The sequence below is a fragment of the Schistocerca americana genome, chromosome 4 (genome assembly GCF_021461395.2).
Source record: "Schistocerca americana isolate TAMUIC-IGC-003095 chromosome 4, iqSchAmer2.1, whole genome shotgun sequence".
NCBI classification, from domain to species: domain Eukaryota; kingdom Metazoa; phylum Arthropoda; class Insecta; order Orthoptera; family Acrididae; genus Schistocerca; species Schistocerca americana.
In genome coordinates, this window is record NC_060122.1 from 617,326,219 (window position 1) to 617,343,261 (window position 17,043).

Below are 17,043 nucleotides of genomic sequence, written 5' to 3' on the forward strand. Positions count from 1 at the left end.
ACTTGTACTCTGCCCGTCATTTAAGTCTGATGTTAGTTACACAACAGTTTCCCACCTTTCCTGTTTTACCAGTCTTCCCAGCCCACTACATCTGACGTCTGTAACGATGGGTGCCTCCCAACCCCATGATGTCTGGACATGATTTCACCTGGGTTTTGCCACATGTTGGAGACACTCACCACAGCACTCCTTGAAACCCCATAAGTTGTGCAGTTTCCGAAATGCTCATGCTGAGCCTCTGGATTCTCACACTCTGCCCTTGCTCAAACAGCACGCTCACTGATACTACATGCACCGTGCGTGTATCTGACTAGCAGTCATTCCTAGCCAGGTGATGCTGCTGTTGCCTGGATGGGTTTATATCGATAGTAAGATGGTGGCCACAGTGCACTGGCTGATCAGTGTATGCATTAATTATGTGACACGTTTGGTTGTATTAACCTTTCTCCAAAGACTTTGAAGTGAGAGTATGAGTCACAATTTACACATGGAATTAGGTGTTTGGTCTGGAGTACACAAGACATTTGGAAAGACTGTATTCACTGGCTGCAAGGTCACAAGCATGGGAGGGAAGTTGGTTTATAGGGAGGTAGCATCAGCTGTGGCAAGCGAACAGCTGGTTCATAACAACTTGTGACCTGTGGAGAGGCAGCAGTGTTTTGTGTATTTGGTGAGCAGTGTGTTGAGGCTGTAAGGAGAAACACTCTTTAAGTGCTAGCACAGTAGCCAACCACAGTGATGTATAGAGAATAGCTTGCTATGTGTATTTCTGGAATTTAACAGATGGACCCAGCATTTAAGTCTGATGTTAGTTACACAACAATTTCCCACCTTTCCTGTTTTACCAGTCTTCCCAGCCCACGACATCTGACGTCTGTAACGATAGGTGCCTCCCAACCCCGTGATGTCTGGACATCTCAAGGATATAAGGATATCTCAGTAGTCTCCCTGTCTCTTGTGTCTCTTACCATCCTACCACACTATTCTTCCTCACCCCCTTCTCCCTCCCACCTTTGACCTACACCCTACACTGTTAACATCATCACATCCCTACTTCCAACCCCTACACCGCCCCCCCCCCACTCTCTCCCTCCCTCCCTCCCTCCCTCTGTGTGTGTGTGTGTGTGTGTGTGTGTGTGTGTGTGTGTGTGTGTGTGTGTGAAGGGGGGGGGGGGGGCGCATGGGGCACTTGTGCAGTACTATGCCATCAGCCAGTGACCAAGATATGATCATACAAAGTATTTTTCTGTTGGCTCTGTTAATGTTTTATTGATATATCCCAGTATGCTATACACAATGACAAAATTAAAATTCAGTGTGCACAAAGTTAGTGAAAGTGGACATCTGATTTTCTTTACATACATATGTGATTTTAACAGATAGGTTTAGCAGCACCATCAGATTGTTCTCTGTTGATGCTGTTATGTACAGGAAAGTATCACTATTCGACAATCATAAAGAAATTCATAAAGACTTAGAAATTTCTTTTATTTCCTTAAATGCATGGAAGCTCTCTTTCAATTTTGATAAATCGACAATGATATGTACGACAAAAAGGAAGAACCCAATTGTACCCATTCACTATATTAGTTGTCAACATCTGGAGTAAGTATGTAGGGGTAGTAACAAGAAGTGATATGAAATTGGATACACATCCAATCAGTAGTATGGAAGGTGAATGGAAAACTTGGTTACACTGAAAGTTGAAAATTTAGTGCGTCTGTAAAGGAAATACTATTCCAGCACTTCCAGTTCTCATCGAGTAGACATGATACCAGAAATTGAAAAAAATTCCCAGATGGCTACTAGACATATAACAGATTGATATTAGCCTATGCAGAAGTGTAACAGAGGTTATTCTTTTAAAAACCTGTTGTGTAAATGTAGAGACTTGGTAGGTAAACATAGATAATTTGTATTCAAAGGAGACTGTGTGACAAATCTTCTGCCACCATTGCATACCTTGCGTATAGATGCATAAGGTAAGAGAAATTAGGGAAAGTATGGTCAGACATTTTTCTCTCATTCAATATGCAAATGGAATAACACAGAAATTTGTTAATAATGGTACAAAATACCTTCTGTTACACTACAGTGGCTTGAGGAGTACTTACAGGGAGTAAAAAAAAATGTGTGTACTATGTTTAGAATGTTTAGGGGAGATAGAAAAAAAGCTGTATGCACCATTTACCCACTAGGGACCCTTGAATATTTTGATGTAATGATCTTTACAGGCTATGTCCAAACAGTTGCTTTAGAGATGTTGCTGAAAATGTCTTCTGCTTACAATAATGCACAGCTTATATCTGTATGGTAAATGATTGTTTAACTTGATCAAAACCACATAGTGTTCCACGAATGGCTACAGTTTAAGGCAAATGGGCAATCAACTCTTCTGGAGTATCTATTGGTGTGTTGTACACCAAATGCTTCAGCTTCCCTAACGAATAGGAATCCATACGGGCAAGATGGGAGAACATGATGACCATGGTACACCCCTGCCAATCCAGCAGTTGGGCAAGACATTGCCTAAATGTTCTCTGACATAAATAGCAAAGTGTGGTGGGCCTCTGTCATGCTGGAACCATAATCATTGCCTGACTAGGAGCAGGACATTCTTTGACATTTCTGGTAGTACTTCACGGAGAAAGATAGGGTAATATTCTCTGGCAACGTATTAAGCAGAAGATACGGCCCAATCAGGTGTAAATGAATAATACCAGCCCACACATTTATGGTAAATTTCTGTTGATATTGGAACACAAGAGTTGCTTAAGATTTTCCATCTCTCAGACAGGGTTATTGTGGCTGTTGACTATTCCTTGCCTTGTGAAGGCAGTCTCATTAGTAAGCAAAACTCAGGGATTTTTACAATTTGATGTGGACACCATTGGCAGAATTCTGTGCACTAGGGAAAGTCATCAGTTGATAAATCTTGTGCCTTCTGATATTTGGATGGATGCATGCCTGACTCCTGCAGGATGTTCCAACATTGGTGTTGGAGGTATTTAGTTCCTGTGGATGACATATTGGTGTTGGGGTTGCCCTCAGTTAGCTACAACACAGCTTCCTCAAACTGAACAGTTAGCACACTGTGAGGTCCACCAATTTTCTTCTCACTTTAATCTAAGGAATCCCTTTTCACAAAGAGGACCATCAAGTCTCTGAAATGTGACATGATTTATTTGATAAGCTCTTTCATGGAAAATATTCTGCGTACAGATAGCTTGCTGCTCTACTGTTGCACCTTGCCTCCCCATAACTTGGTTAGAGTGTAATCAGCCCTCAAGAAACTGCAAACATCAGTAGAAACTTTCATGTAAACACAACATAACAAAAGCAGTAATAATGTTATTGTATATCCAGGAACATGGACACTGTTGTCAGTAATGAAATCTTACCCTTACTACCAATAAGGTATAATTGTGTTGCAAATTTGACTCCAGTGTCAACATGTTGTACACGTAGCAGTCAAAACAGCTGTGAACTTTGTGTCAAACCCTTGAAGGACACCTGGGAAACGGTACACCTATGATATTTATGTCACATAACAAAAATGTTTCTCTTTATGTCTTACAGAAAGCACTAATAAGATCCAGCTTTTTTTAAAGTCACAATATCAAGCCTCCTTTAAGTCTGTAAGTGCCTTAGAATACAGGGCAAAAACATAAATTTTTTCTTTGTTTGACATACATTTACTTGTTAAAAATGTCTTATATAATTTTGTTACTCACAGAAAACTTATAGAATGTTTTCTTTTTCAGTCTGAGCTGCATGAACTGGTTCAGAAGCTACAAGATAGAATAGATGCAAAAAGTCACCGGAAAAGTCAGCCAAAACATAGTGCTCCATCTCAGAAATAACTAGTCACTCCAATTTCTTACAGTCTTGTAAATATCAACCATTAGGCATCAGTCAGTTGTATTACTTACATGTCTTTTGCTTGCTGAATCCCTGATAGTAGTCCATTTGTGAAATTTTTGTTTTGTAGTATTATTTCCAGGATGTGTGTATGTTGTGCTTTTCCTAGAGTAGATCATTTTAGCCTTGCCATTAGTTTTGTGATCATGTCAAGTATCTTAATACTCTCCAGTTTCAATGCTGTTGTTGTCTTTTCTACAAAAATGTCAAGGGGTGAGCTTGACATTGAAAGTTTTCTCTGTTACCAGAAGTCAGCTTGCTTCAGCATTCCATTACTCATATGTACCAGTACTGCAAACAAAACATAGCAGAGTCATTGGGCAGATGTTACTGTAATGTTTCCCTTGTGGTAGAACATATTATGTAACACGCTCCTGTACCCAAACAGCTTCCATTTTGGATCAAAGTCCTACAGTAACATTTAGTCAAGTATAATATGTTATCAGGTCTACTTATCAACCACTTCCCATAAACAGTACTGAGTTATGAGTGCTCAGTCTGCTTTCATTGTAGCAAAGATCACAATAAAATACTATGTGAAGGTATTTAGGCAAGTGTTATTACACATTTTAGAAATTGTGACATGTTTGGCAATCTTCAGAAAGGGATAACAAATTTTGTTATTTTTCGACTCCGTGTATTGCCAAGGGATAAAAGAAGAAAATAAATAAATGAAAATGACAAAGAAAAGTGGGCTTGCATCCACTGGGTTGAGTGACCAATTTCTTAACATTTTTGATATAACCCTACTTTTCTTTGGAAATGTAAAATTAATTGGCACTGCTTACATTGGCTTCACAGGAACTAATTTCTAACAGATGTGTTAGTGACAGTGGACAGTAGTACCATAAGAAAAATTTATTTGATTAATTGCCAACAATATAGTTGTTCTTTATATCAGTAAATATTTCTATATAGTATTTTATTGTGATTAATTTCTGATTGCGATAAATAAAATATGTAATTATTTGCTACTGTAACTAATACCCCACAGGTATTCAGATACCTTGGGCTGTTTTATAATTTGACAGAAACATCACAGCATTTTTAAAGATAAGCTTACATGTAGATATGCATATACATGACAGTGCTAAATATTTGTCACATCTGCCGATGTGTAAAAATGACAGGTGAACACACCTAAAATGACAGCCATAGCATTCCACAGTATTTATTTGTTTATCTTAGTATTGAATTGTCTAGGACACACAGTGAAGCACAACTGTAGCTTCCGTCAATAGCTGTTACAGCTAGTGAGCCCTGAAATAGTTTTAGCACTTTGCCCTCATCCCACTGTCATATGAATTATACTGCATTTTAACTATCATTTTCACTTCATTGTATTAACCTTCACTGCATTCTTTATGACTGATATGGCTTCTTTGCCCTCACTTCCTTTTCATTCTTCCTTCCCTATTTGACACATCTAGTCTTCCCTATGGAAAGTTCCATGTTGAAACTGATACTTTGTGAGTGACGTGGTTTTGGCAGTAATAGTATCGCTAGAAATAAGTGCTTCTATTGTTTCGGATATATGGATGTCCTCATTACTATTGTATACTTTACATCATTTGTCACAATTCACTTTCATTTTTTCCTGCCTTTGTTTTATTTGACAAGTATTAAATATGACCTTTTTTTCATGTGACTGTTTCTTGATAGTTGTTTCTTGGGTAATTGTCAGTCAGTATCGGATAAATGATTATTTTAAATGCTTCCAACATCTTCATACAAAGACTAGTTTTCCATGCAGTATCTGGATGTGTTCCATGATATTGCAGCGTTCCTTATAGGTATGGTATCCATAAAGTTAGATGTACGATCTGGAAAAGCTTTAAAGTTCTACTTATTACTTTACTCACATAAGGTTTATGTGTTCCATTGTTTCATGCTCACACATATATTTTGAATCTCTTTTATGCTCATGGTCATTGAGAATCCATTTAAGATGAATATTCTTTCAATGTTCTTATTTAGAATGACATGTTGAAAAACCAATCCTATATTGCTTATAGTTAGTTATATACTTTCTTATTCTGAAATTTTTCTTACCTTTTTTTCATATACAAATTTATATTTTTGTGTAGGACGAATTGCTTTTTGTAAGTTGAATGGTGTATAGGATTAGCCGTGTTCAAGGTGTTTGATAAGTTACTCCCTATTTTCAAATAATTTATTATGAATTAAATGGTTACATTAAAACTTGGTCATTGCATAGTAACATTCAGGTTTTGTATGATGCCAGCTAAATTATTACATAAGGCCAGTACTGACATCATGTTTTTATAGCTGGTTCAGTAGACTTTCAAGTGTTGCTATCAACATGTGTGGTACAGATCATTCAAGGGTACAGTGATGATTGTTACTTCCATTTCATCCATGTCTTGGTGCCTGATGGCAAACCTCTTCCTTCATCCACCCCCAAAGAATAAAATTACAACATATTACATGTGGGTTGAAGCTGGTCATTTGTGTGTGCCATGGCTGCAGGCCCATTGATCTGGAAAATAGTTGTGTAACCACTAGTGAGCTTTATTTGAGAAATGCTGTGAGCATCACTCTGCATAAAGCAATGTTGTCACAGTGAGCAGTCACTGACCATACAGCATCTCCATATATCTTCCACCATACATTGTTGTGTGGAAGCACTGTTATGATCTTGCACCTCACTGCTGTCTTGGGTTCAATTCTAAACTTTTGACCACTAGCTCCATGTTTACCAATTGTATATATTGTTTGAATAATGATATTCATTCTTTGGAGCAAAGGGATGTAGCAAACAACAACTGAATTGCTCTTTGTATTGTCTTCCTTAGAGCTGTTTGATTTCATAATTAATTGTTATATAATGTTGATTTGCAATTCATGACCTGTAGACAGTGGAAATCATAGGAATTGGACTGGACAGTCTCAAACCTAAATGTAATATTTGGTGAGCTTTACCTTTAATAATATGTAACAATGAAATCAGCACTTGTATGTAACAAATGAAAAAATTGCAATATCTAGGACAGATGGTGTGAAACAAAAGACATCAGAATTCGAGAACAAGTGAACACATTGGTTGTAGCAAAAGACAAGACAAAAATGGCAGTAAGTTGGGGGGAGGGGGGGGGGGCACAGGGCACAGATCTTTCTTGTCCCAAACTAGGTAAACTTTTCCTACCCTCTACCAGCTACACATCTTTTCTCAACTTTTTCTTTTATTGTGCCTTGCCTGTTACTTCAAATGTAAGAACTGCCTTCAGAAAAACCTTGTAATCTTACACAGATTTTCTCAGCTAAATTGATTATTTCGAAGTTTCTGGGTTTGCAGTCACGTTAACGTCATTTTCCTTTCACAGTATTTTGATAGCTTCCTTAGTTGTCTTCATCAGATGTAGAGTGCAGATTTTTTATGTTTTGGCATAGCTATTTTGGTCAGTCCTAAATTTCTGTTATACTTTGGCCAAGGACAGCATGGTCCATTCACAGTGTAGTTGGAGTTCAAACAGCAACCAGCGAGATCTGCTACCAAAGATGGCTGGGGAAGCTGTCAGAATATTGTGGAAGGAAAATGGCAACATTAACTTGCCTGAAAACCCCGAAACTTGGAACTTACTGAAAGCTTATTTCTCAGTACTTTTTGCCTTTACATTTTTGACAGCCATATTATAGTTGTTGTATATTAGTCTTAAATTTCATTAGTCTTCATCTTTTACTTTGGTGTTCATTTTATCAACTCATTTAACCCTCTGTCTGACTTTTAATCTGAGGGTGTCCCAATGCGATTCATTCAGAATATTATGTATTAGGATGAGATACAAAGGCAACCAAATATTTGTGGGAAGGTGTGAAACACTTTCTACAAGCACTACTGAAAAGTCCCTTGTGTGAGCATGAAACAACAATGGAAATACAATTCTTGATAACTATCTGATTACTTGTCTGACAGAACAAGTTCCACAGTGTATTTGTCAAAGACTCCTATTTCTCTGTCATAAAGAAGATATCTTGTGAAAGTTCTGTACATGTCTGCCAAAAACTGTGTTGCTTAGAAAAGGATCATCTGATTATTGTACTTAATACTCAAAAAATTTAGTGTTTGTGTTATTGTTATTGTTGTTTTTAATTATTATTTATTCAGTATTTGTAATGTAGATTTATAATTTTGTATCTGATGATCTGTCAGCAAGGTACACAAATATGTTGTTTCTATATTATACACATCTGCAAGATTGCAATTTAATGTGGACCGAAAAATTTGCTAAATCTCCCTGTTTATCATTGCATTTAAGGTACAGTTTTTGAGTGTTCAGAAGAAAGTTTCGCACAAAAAAAAGATTTTAAAATTTGTAGTGAAATATTTTTCATTTTTATGATACAGTTTGCTATGTGCCATGCAAATAGTGTTGCATAAAAAAATACTATAGTGTATTGTTATATGGTTGTAACATACAACTCTTTTGCATATGGAAAATGTAAAACTAAAATTGTTGTGTTGAAGAAATTTATATCTTGGTGATGCCATAAAAAAAACTTACAATGTAAGGATGCATAGAATGTTGAATGTTTTTAAAAACGGGTTGAACAAAATTATCACTGCCATTAGCTTTTAAAAGAATTGTGAAAAGAGTATCTGCATTCAGAATGCATAAATCTAAATTTTCTGATTTGGTTTCTTAGTCTGTTCGTGTATTGAATATTAGTTCACATAAGAACATAAATAGGAACAGTATATAAAAAACTTTAATAATACTGGTTATTTATTTTTGCAATGACAGGTGTGATTTGTTTTAATGAAGTATTTCAATCTGCTTTTTGTACAGAATTGAAATATGTACTGTTTGTTTAATATTTTTGATGAAACATCATTGTATTTATTGACAACGTTTCAGACATGTATATCATTTGGATTAAAGTTTTACTAATGTAGCACAATGTGGTATTTTAAGGAAAAAGTAATTTATATGTACAGAAATTACAAATGAAAAATTACTTGTAAGCTTTTTTATATTTATTTTATTTAACTTATTTATGCACAATTAATGTTTTCACTAATTCTTGTGCTTAATAGAAAAGTACATCATAATTTGTGATCAGCTGCTATTTTGTTTATACATGAAGTTCCATATGATGCAGGCATACATTAATGCTTTACTTAAGGACGGGTTGGAAAATTTGACTGTTATAAAACATTTTTGATTGAATTGTAAATGTTTAGCACCTTAGTTTTGTCTGTTTAAACAGTGACATAAATGGCCAAAAATTTTGTATGACTGCTTTATCACTATACTTTTTACTTTTTTGTGAAGGAATAGTCATTTCAAGTTCCAGCTTTTCTACTATAAAATATCTGGTGGAAAACAAATTTTGAGAAATTGTAACCAAAAGTTTATTTAATATGAATTCTGCTGTTCTTTTATTTTGCATTTTCAGGCTTTTATCTTTCATTACAATATGTTGTTTGTACAGTTGTACCTCATTACCATTTGTACTCTAATTGATGATCTGTCTCCATATCCTATCCAGAAGTTCATTGTAAGACAATTAAAGAAAAAATATATATGTGTCAAAAATTTAACATAGAAGCAAAAGCATTTACATAACATCATGAACTTGTACTGAAAATATGTCTGCATCCTATGTGAAATTGTGTTTTAAGATTGATTTGTATTTCCATCAAGACATGCAATAACCTAGCACGTTTTTGTTTTGTGAATTAGCTGTTGTCATCAGCCTCCCTTTCCTGTTTAATAATGTCTTCTCCAGATTCTGTGTAGCAGAAGTATTAAATGATTGTACAAGTGTTAAAAGTGGTACATTGGAACCCAGTAGCATATCATTTTTCCTCCTCTGAGTTTGCTCTGTAATGTTGTGATAAGATAAATGTTTTATTTTATACCTCAGTGATGTAATAGCAGTTAGGAACTACATAACCAAAGTTGATACTTACAGAACTACATAAGTGTAATAGTGTAGCAAATTTGTTTTTTCATAATACATCATTTAAAAATAAAATGTCTTGATTGTTTATACTTGTCAGTTTTTTGTGTCTGAGTATATTAGCCATGATACAATATAAAATTAGTGAATTAATAAGTTATACAATGTATATTGAACATATTACAATAGAATGTTATGTTGTCATAATATCTATAGAGTTTGTGTCAGAATGCTTATGAATTCACACACCCTGTTCTGTAAATCCTGGAGAGCCTTCAGGGAAGTAGAACAAGTCAAGCTGACATTAACAAGCAGAAACAACCATTGTTGGCTGCTTCAATAAAATACACTTACAACAAACTCTTCTTGTACATGCATACTCTGCAAATGCTCTGTGAAGCACATGGCAGAGGATACATTGTATGATACCATATGTTAGGATTTCTTTCCATTTTAGTCACTCATGAAGCACAGGAAGAATGACTGCTTAAATGCCTCTGTGAATGCTGTAATTATTCTAATATTTTTGAGCCCTACGGAAGATACACACTGAGGGCTACAGAAACTGATAATTACTTATGTCATTACTGATTGATTCATCATCACCCAGGCCAAACTGCTAAAGATAGAAACTTGAAATTTATATCGGATGTTGATCTTATACTGTAGGCTTCGTTTAACCTTTAAACTGCTCTAGATGTGCCAATGTGTGCACCTTTGTACCTGCCCCTGTGTACTCTGAACGTGTTTACGTGCACCACCATTCCTTCTACCCGGTACTCTGAACATGTCTACGTGTAGACACATTCAGAGTACCAAGTAGGACGACTGGTGGCACATGTAAACACGTTCAGAGCACACAGGGACAGGTAGCAAGGTGCGCGTGTTAAGACATCCAGAGCAGTTAAATGGTTAAGTGGTTGTTTAAAATTACACTCCTAAAGGGGTGAAGTAGGGGTGAATGGTTTTTTGAAAATGTCTATTAAGGAAATTTTGAAGCTATAAAACTTTGAATTTAATAATTTGTTTCTTGGTAAAAAATACCTGTTTTAGCGTTTTTGGAAATTCAGCCATTAAGATTGTAAAACAGCAGGCAAAGAGTGTGTGTGTGTGTGTGTGTGTGTGTGTGTGTGTTAAAGTACCACTAAAGAATTTTTAAAGCTAGATCTATGAAAAATGCTATTTGGGTTCTAAAGAAATATGTGTTATGAGATGAAAGCTTCCATGTAAATATCACCGCAAGAACTCAAAAGGCAGGATTAACAAAGACCTCTGATTCCAGTTACAAGATTTGCTTTTTGGTCAGAAGTACATTCTGAAAAAACCATGCTTCTAGGACCTTAATTAATTTGAAAAGTTTAAATGACACGGCAATTCGTGAACAACATGAACAACATAACATGCTAAGCTAGTTGTATATCCAGTGTGTCCCGTGAGGAATGGTCAATATTTAGGGATATTACAGGCATGGCCATTCAAAGCAAAAAAAGACTAGTAAGCAGGGGCACTAATATTCATATTGTAAGAGCTATGAGCACTTGTTCAGTAAAAGATATGAAGATGAAGCAGTGCTCATAGCTCTGGTGGTGTGCACTTTAGAGCCCATGTTTACTGGACATTTTTTCTCGTTTTGGTCCGTACTACCACCTCTCAAAATAATGAAAGCTAAGAGCTTTCAGCAGAAGAGGTTTAACAGTACTCAAGATGAAGTGGTGCTCATAGCTCTTAGGGTATGCATTTTAGTGCCTAGTTTAGTAGACTGTTTTTGTTTTGAATGGTCGTTCCTATCATATCCCTCAATATTAACCATTCCTACTGGGACTCTCTCTCTCTCTCTCTCTCTCTCTCTCTGTGTGTGTGTGTGTATGTGTGTGTATGTGTGTGTGTGTGTGCGCGCGCGCACACATAAGCATAGCTCTCAAACTAATCCTATTTCAAGTTAGTATGTCACGTGTTCCTAGGTATGCTGTCCACCAGGAACAACACCTTACCTACTAAAACATCAGAACGAGTACAATATCATATCTCTCTCTCTCTCTCTCTCTCTCTCTCTCTCTCTCTCTCTCACACACACACACACACACACACCCCTGAACAGCTGCATTGTGCTGGCTGAATACGTAATGTAGGTAGACTAGAGCAAGGGGTTTTGTCAGGGGGAAGGAGGGTTGGGGAAGCGTGACTGACGGCTTGCAGGGAGGTAGCAGGTGTACAGGATAGGAATGTAAGAGGGAGAGGCAGTAGGTGCAGAAAAGGGATGTGACACACAGGTGCCAGCCCTGGTGAGTTTGTGCAGCACCAGATGATGATGATGATGATGATGATGATGACACAGGGAAGTGGGTTGGCAGGCAATGATAGAACAGAGGAAGGAGAGACTGGGGAAGAGTGTGTGGGTGCAGGATGAAGTAAGTTAGGGTCCTGAGACAGGCTGGAGGTGGGTGGCGGGCTGGGGGTTTGCAGAGGGGGAGGCCAAAAGCATTATGGGAACAAAGGATTTTTTGCAAGGATAACTGCCATTTGTTTACTTTAGAAAAGCTGATGCTGTGGTGAAGGAACCAGATTACTCAAATTGTGAAACAGCCATTGAACTCTAGCATGTTGGGCTGAGCACCATGTTCTGCCACTGGATGGTCAACTCTGCTCTTAGACACAGTTTGGTGGGAGCCATTGATTATGTTTGCGGCTGGTTGATGATATAGCTGATATTTGTATCACGGGCATTTGGCCGTGGTCCAAGACACAGTTCTTGCCTAATGTCTTGTCTTCAAATGCTGCAGACATGGCTAGAGGCTTTAATGATTCAGAAAGCTATTATGGACTAAAATAAGCTCAGCACGCCAAACTGTTTACATGTATCCACGTAACAGAGGATTCGAGATGTCATTAGACTGCCGCCTGTGGTCAAGAACTCACGCCAATGTATGCTGTGGAGCTTGTTGTGGGGAAGAGTGGCACTGTTTGTTTTATTTAGTTCTGGGAAGGCACACAACTTGTCTAATTCCAATCCGTCTTCTTGTCTGTTGAAATTGTTTTTATGCTTTTATATTTTTATGGTCTTCTGTACATCCTAGCATATTAATTATTAGATCTTGCTTAAATCACAGTATTGGAGAAACTAATTCGATGGTTTCCTGTGTTATATGAGCAAAATGATGGTGTGGATGTGGGGAGCCCACTCAGTGCACTTGTATTTAATTGTTATTTGGAAAAATTTGAAGAAGCAGCACTTCACAAGGTAAAGAAGAAACTCTCTTGTTGCTTTCGTTACATGGATTATACTTTCACTATATGGCCTCATGGAGAAAAAGAACTATCTGAACTCATTAATCTTGTAAATGACATTACTTCTAATGTAAGAAGATAAAGGAGGTCGCATTTCACTTATGGATGTACAGGTATTTCGAAAATCTGGTACAACTTTAGGCTATAATTCTAGTTTTCATGTTTTCACACAATGCTCGGTTCATGAGACCATCAGACTGCTGCCTAAGATGGCGGAGTTGTGCTTATGTATGATATGGAGCTTGTTGTGGATGAAGTTTGTCCTGTTTTGTTCTATTTAGCGGTAAGGCCCACAACTTGTCTAATCTCAATCCTTATTTTGTTGGAATTGTTTTTGTGCTTTTGTATTTCTGTGGTCTTAGTGTAGTAATCTGCAACTGATGATTTATCGATCTTGACTGGGTGACAACCACACTTGTCTTTCTTAAGCCAGGTGTTAATGCTTATTTTTGTAGTTCCTATGTACACATGGTTACTGTGGCACATGGCAGGTGTATGTCCTTCACCATGTTCAAATATACACGCAAATTTCTTGTTGGTTTGAACACTGTATTAATACATTTTTTTTTTTTTTGTCTGAGTACTCTGCTGTTGCAACCCATGTCAGTTTTAAAAGATGGAAGGAAAATGTTTCCTTTAGTTGGTTCTTTTCCTAGAAACTCTAGACTTTTAGGATGTAGTGCCCTATTTAATTCTTTGTTAGAGCCGGCTTTTGAAGGCTGTTCTTAAATGATCTTGCTCATCTTACCAGTGCTATGGTTCATAGATTCTTTTAGCCCATCTACCATTGTTTTGATCACTCCTCTTTTCTGCTTGGGATGATGATTAGAATTTCTGTGAAGTATCTACCCACATACACAATTTTACATTTCTGAACATTTAAAGCAAGTTACCAGTCTTTGCACCACTCTGACATCTTATCAAAGTCTGACTGAATATTTATACAGCTTCTTTCAGACGGCGGGTGTATGTCTTTCACGATGTTTAAATAGTCACCCAAATTTCTTGTTGGTTTGAATACTGTATTAATATCGGGTTGTCTGAGTACTTTGCTGGTGCAACCCATGACAGTTTTAAAAGATAGAGGGAACTGTTTCCTTTAGTTGGAACTGATTCATCCATAACAAGTCTGAGGTTGTTATTAATGTCTGCAAGGTCAAATAATATGCAATAGAACAGCAAGGGTCCCAACACACTTCCCTGGGACACACCTGAAGTTGGTTCTCCATCAGAAGATGACTCTCCATCCAAAATAACATGCTGCTTGACACCCCATATGATTGAACTTTTGACTATAAGCATAGGTGTGGTACACTGATCTAACACTTTTGGGGAATCAAGAAGTACTGGATCCACCTGACTAGCTAGATCCTGAGCTTTCAATATGTCATGTGAGAAAAGTGTGACTTGAGTTCCACAAGATCAAAGTTTTCGGAATCCATGATGGTTGGCGTAGAGGAGGTCATTCTATTCAAGATATCTCCTTATGTTTGAGCTCAGAATATGTTCTGCGACTCTACAACAAATTGATGTCAAGGGTACTGGACAGTAGTTTCATGGATCAGTTCTACTACCCATCTTCTAAGTGGGTGTAACATGTGCTTTCTTCCGACTGCTGGGCACAGTTTTTCGTATGTTATAAGAATGGCTAACTCAGCCACAAATCCAGTATAGAAGCATAGGGAGTTATTCAGTTGTAACAATTTCAGCTTTTTCTCAACATTAATGACACATATATTGGCTTCACACACCTTTCCAATGGTATGAGTATTAAATTAGGGCAATTCTCCTGGGGTCTTCTTTGTAAAGGAACATTTGAAAACAGAGTTAAGCATTTCAGTTTTTCTTTGCGGCTCTCAATTTCAGTTCCTATCTCATTTGCTAGAGACTGGACACATCTTTCTACCGCTTCCCTTGCGGCGCTTTTAACATCCTGTTTCTCTATTTGTTGGTTGATTCCAAATCTCCGTGACCCAATGAACTACAGCACGCAAATTTCTTCTGCGCTGCACTTTCTCCCACAAACTTTCCAGGTTGTAATCCATTACTTCTGTGATGCCATTAATCCTTCTCATCCTTTACTGCTCTCTTCTCCTTGTGCCTTTGATATTCTCCAGCATTAATGTCTTTTCAAGCAAATCATGTATTCTTATGATGTGCCTAAAGTAAGTTAGTTTTTGTTTCAGTATCAGACCTTCCAAGGAGCAATCTGGTTTTATTCCCATAATAGTGACCTATTTGTTCTCTTTGTGGTCCATGGAAAGCTAAGGAGTCTCCTCCAACACCAAAACTCAGAGATATCTATTCTGTCCTGTTTAGCCTTTCTTATGGTCTAGGTTTAGTATCCAAGTATCACAACTGGAAAGACCATAGTCCTTACTACATGGATCTATGTTGTGAAATTTATGTCTGTACTTGTTAAAACATTGTAAAAAGGTTGGACATTGCCTTTCTGCCAAGTAACAAGCGTCTCTTGATCAATCAGTAGAAATCTGGGAGCTGAGGTAATTGAGTATAGGAACCACCTGCATTATTTCTAATCCTATATTCCATGAAGGGCTAGGTGTAATTGCTATACTTTTTATTTCCTTCACATCCAGCATTAGACCAGCCTTTGCACCTTCTTCTTTTACCTTCCGTAAGAGGTTCCTTAGCACTTCTTCACTCTGCCATCAGCTTAGTGTCATCTGCATATATCCCAGCTATTTTAATTCCGGTCTCTTCTTTACTTAAGCCAACATTCCTTATGATATGCTCTGCATACAGAGTGAATAAATAAGGTAACAATATGCAGCTTTGCCATACTCCTTTTTCAATCTTGACCCGTTTAGTTGCTCCATATAAGATATCACCAAGGCTTCTTGACCGAGTATAAATTCCATCTCAGGTAAAGAGGTGATCTGGCACCCCCATGTTTTTGAGTACTTCCCTCAACTTAATGTGGTCAACACAGTCAAAGTCTTTAGCATAATCAATAAAACAGAGATACAAATCTTTCTGGAATTCTCTTGCGTTCTTGATCATCTATCAGATTTTGGCAATGAGATCTCTGGTTCCTCTTTCTTTACAAAATCCAGTTTGTTCTTTGGGTAGCTCTCAGCCCACAACTCTATTATGAAAAATTTTAAGCATGACTAGGTTATGAGATAAATGTGATTGTCTGAAAGGGTTGGGGTCTCCATTTTTTCTGATGTATTGAATGCAGCACTTTCATTGTGTTCTTTCCAATTGTTTTGAATAATTCTGTTAGAATTCCATCCTTCCTTTCAGTAGATTTCCAAGGGCCTATTTGCCTTTACTGTTGAAAATATCTGGCTCTGGGCTAAAATCACATTATCTTCATTGTCATCAGTATGCAACTGTTTCTTATGTGGATCTTCTACTCTGCTTCTGTTAGATCTTAACTATTCTATCTTTTATCATTCCAATTTTCATCTGGAATTTTCCCTTAAGTTCACTAATTTTCTTGTAAATATCCCTCATCTTCCCCATTCTCTTCAACTACTTTGCAGTTTTCATTTGTCTCTTGTAGCTACTTTTCAAAACTCTGCATTTAATTTAAACATTGCTGATCTATTCCATTGGCTTTTGTTTTCCTTCATTCTTCTGCAATTTGCAATGCCTCATCCGACAACCATCTAGCCTTCTTGATATTCTTTTTCTTGGGAATGTGTTTTTCTACTGCCTCCTTGACAGCATAGCATAAAAAGGGGCGCACATCGCTGCAACAAAAATTTTTGACCACTTATCCAGTGATATAAAATGTCTGACAGACAGCAAAGTAAAATCTGATAACAAACTGAGAGAGTTTGTCATTGACAATTCCTTCTATTCTGTTGAAGAATTTCTATTACTGTGATGTATAAAAGGTGGTGACTAGGAATTACTAACTCACACCTGAATATCATTTTT

At 37.1% G+C, this 17,043-nt stretch overlaps 1 protein-coding gene across 1 annotated transcript in view; it reads left to right on the forward strand.

The window, feature by feature from the left end:
• LOC124612243 overlaps window positions 1-9,936 on the forward strand; it is a 179,550-nt gene extending 169,614 nt beyond the window's left edge. The window contains exon 22 of the mRNA XM_047140318.1: window positions 3,765-9,936. Within this exon, the coding sequence (XP_046996274.1) occupies window positions 3,765-3,863 (99 nt within the window). The 3' untranslated portion in view covers window positions 3,864-9,936. The remainder of the gene's footprint in view (window positions 1-3,764) is intronic.
• Window positions 9,937-17,043: the final 7,107 nt, after the last annotated feature.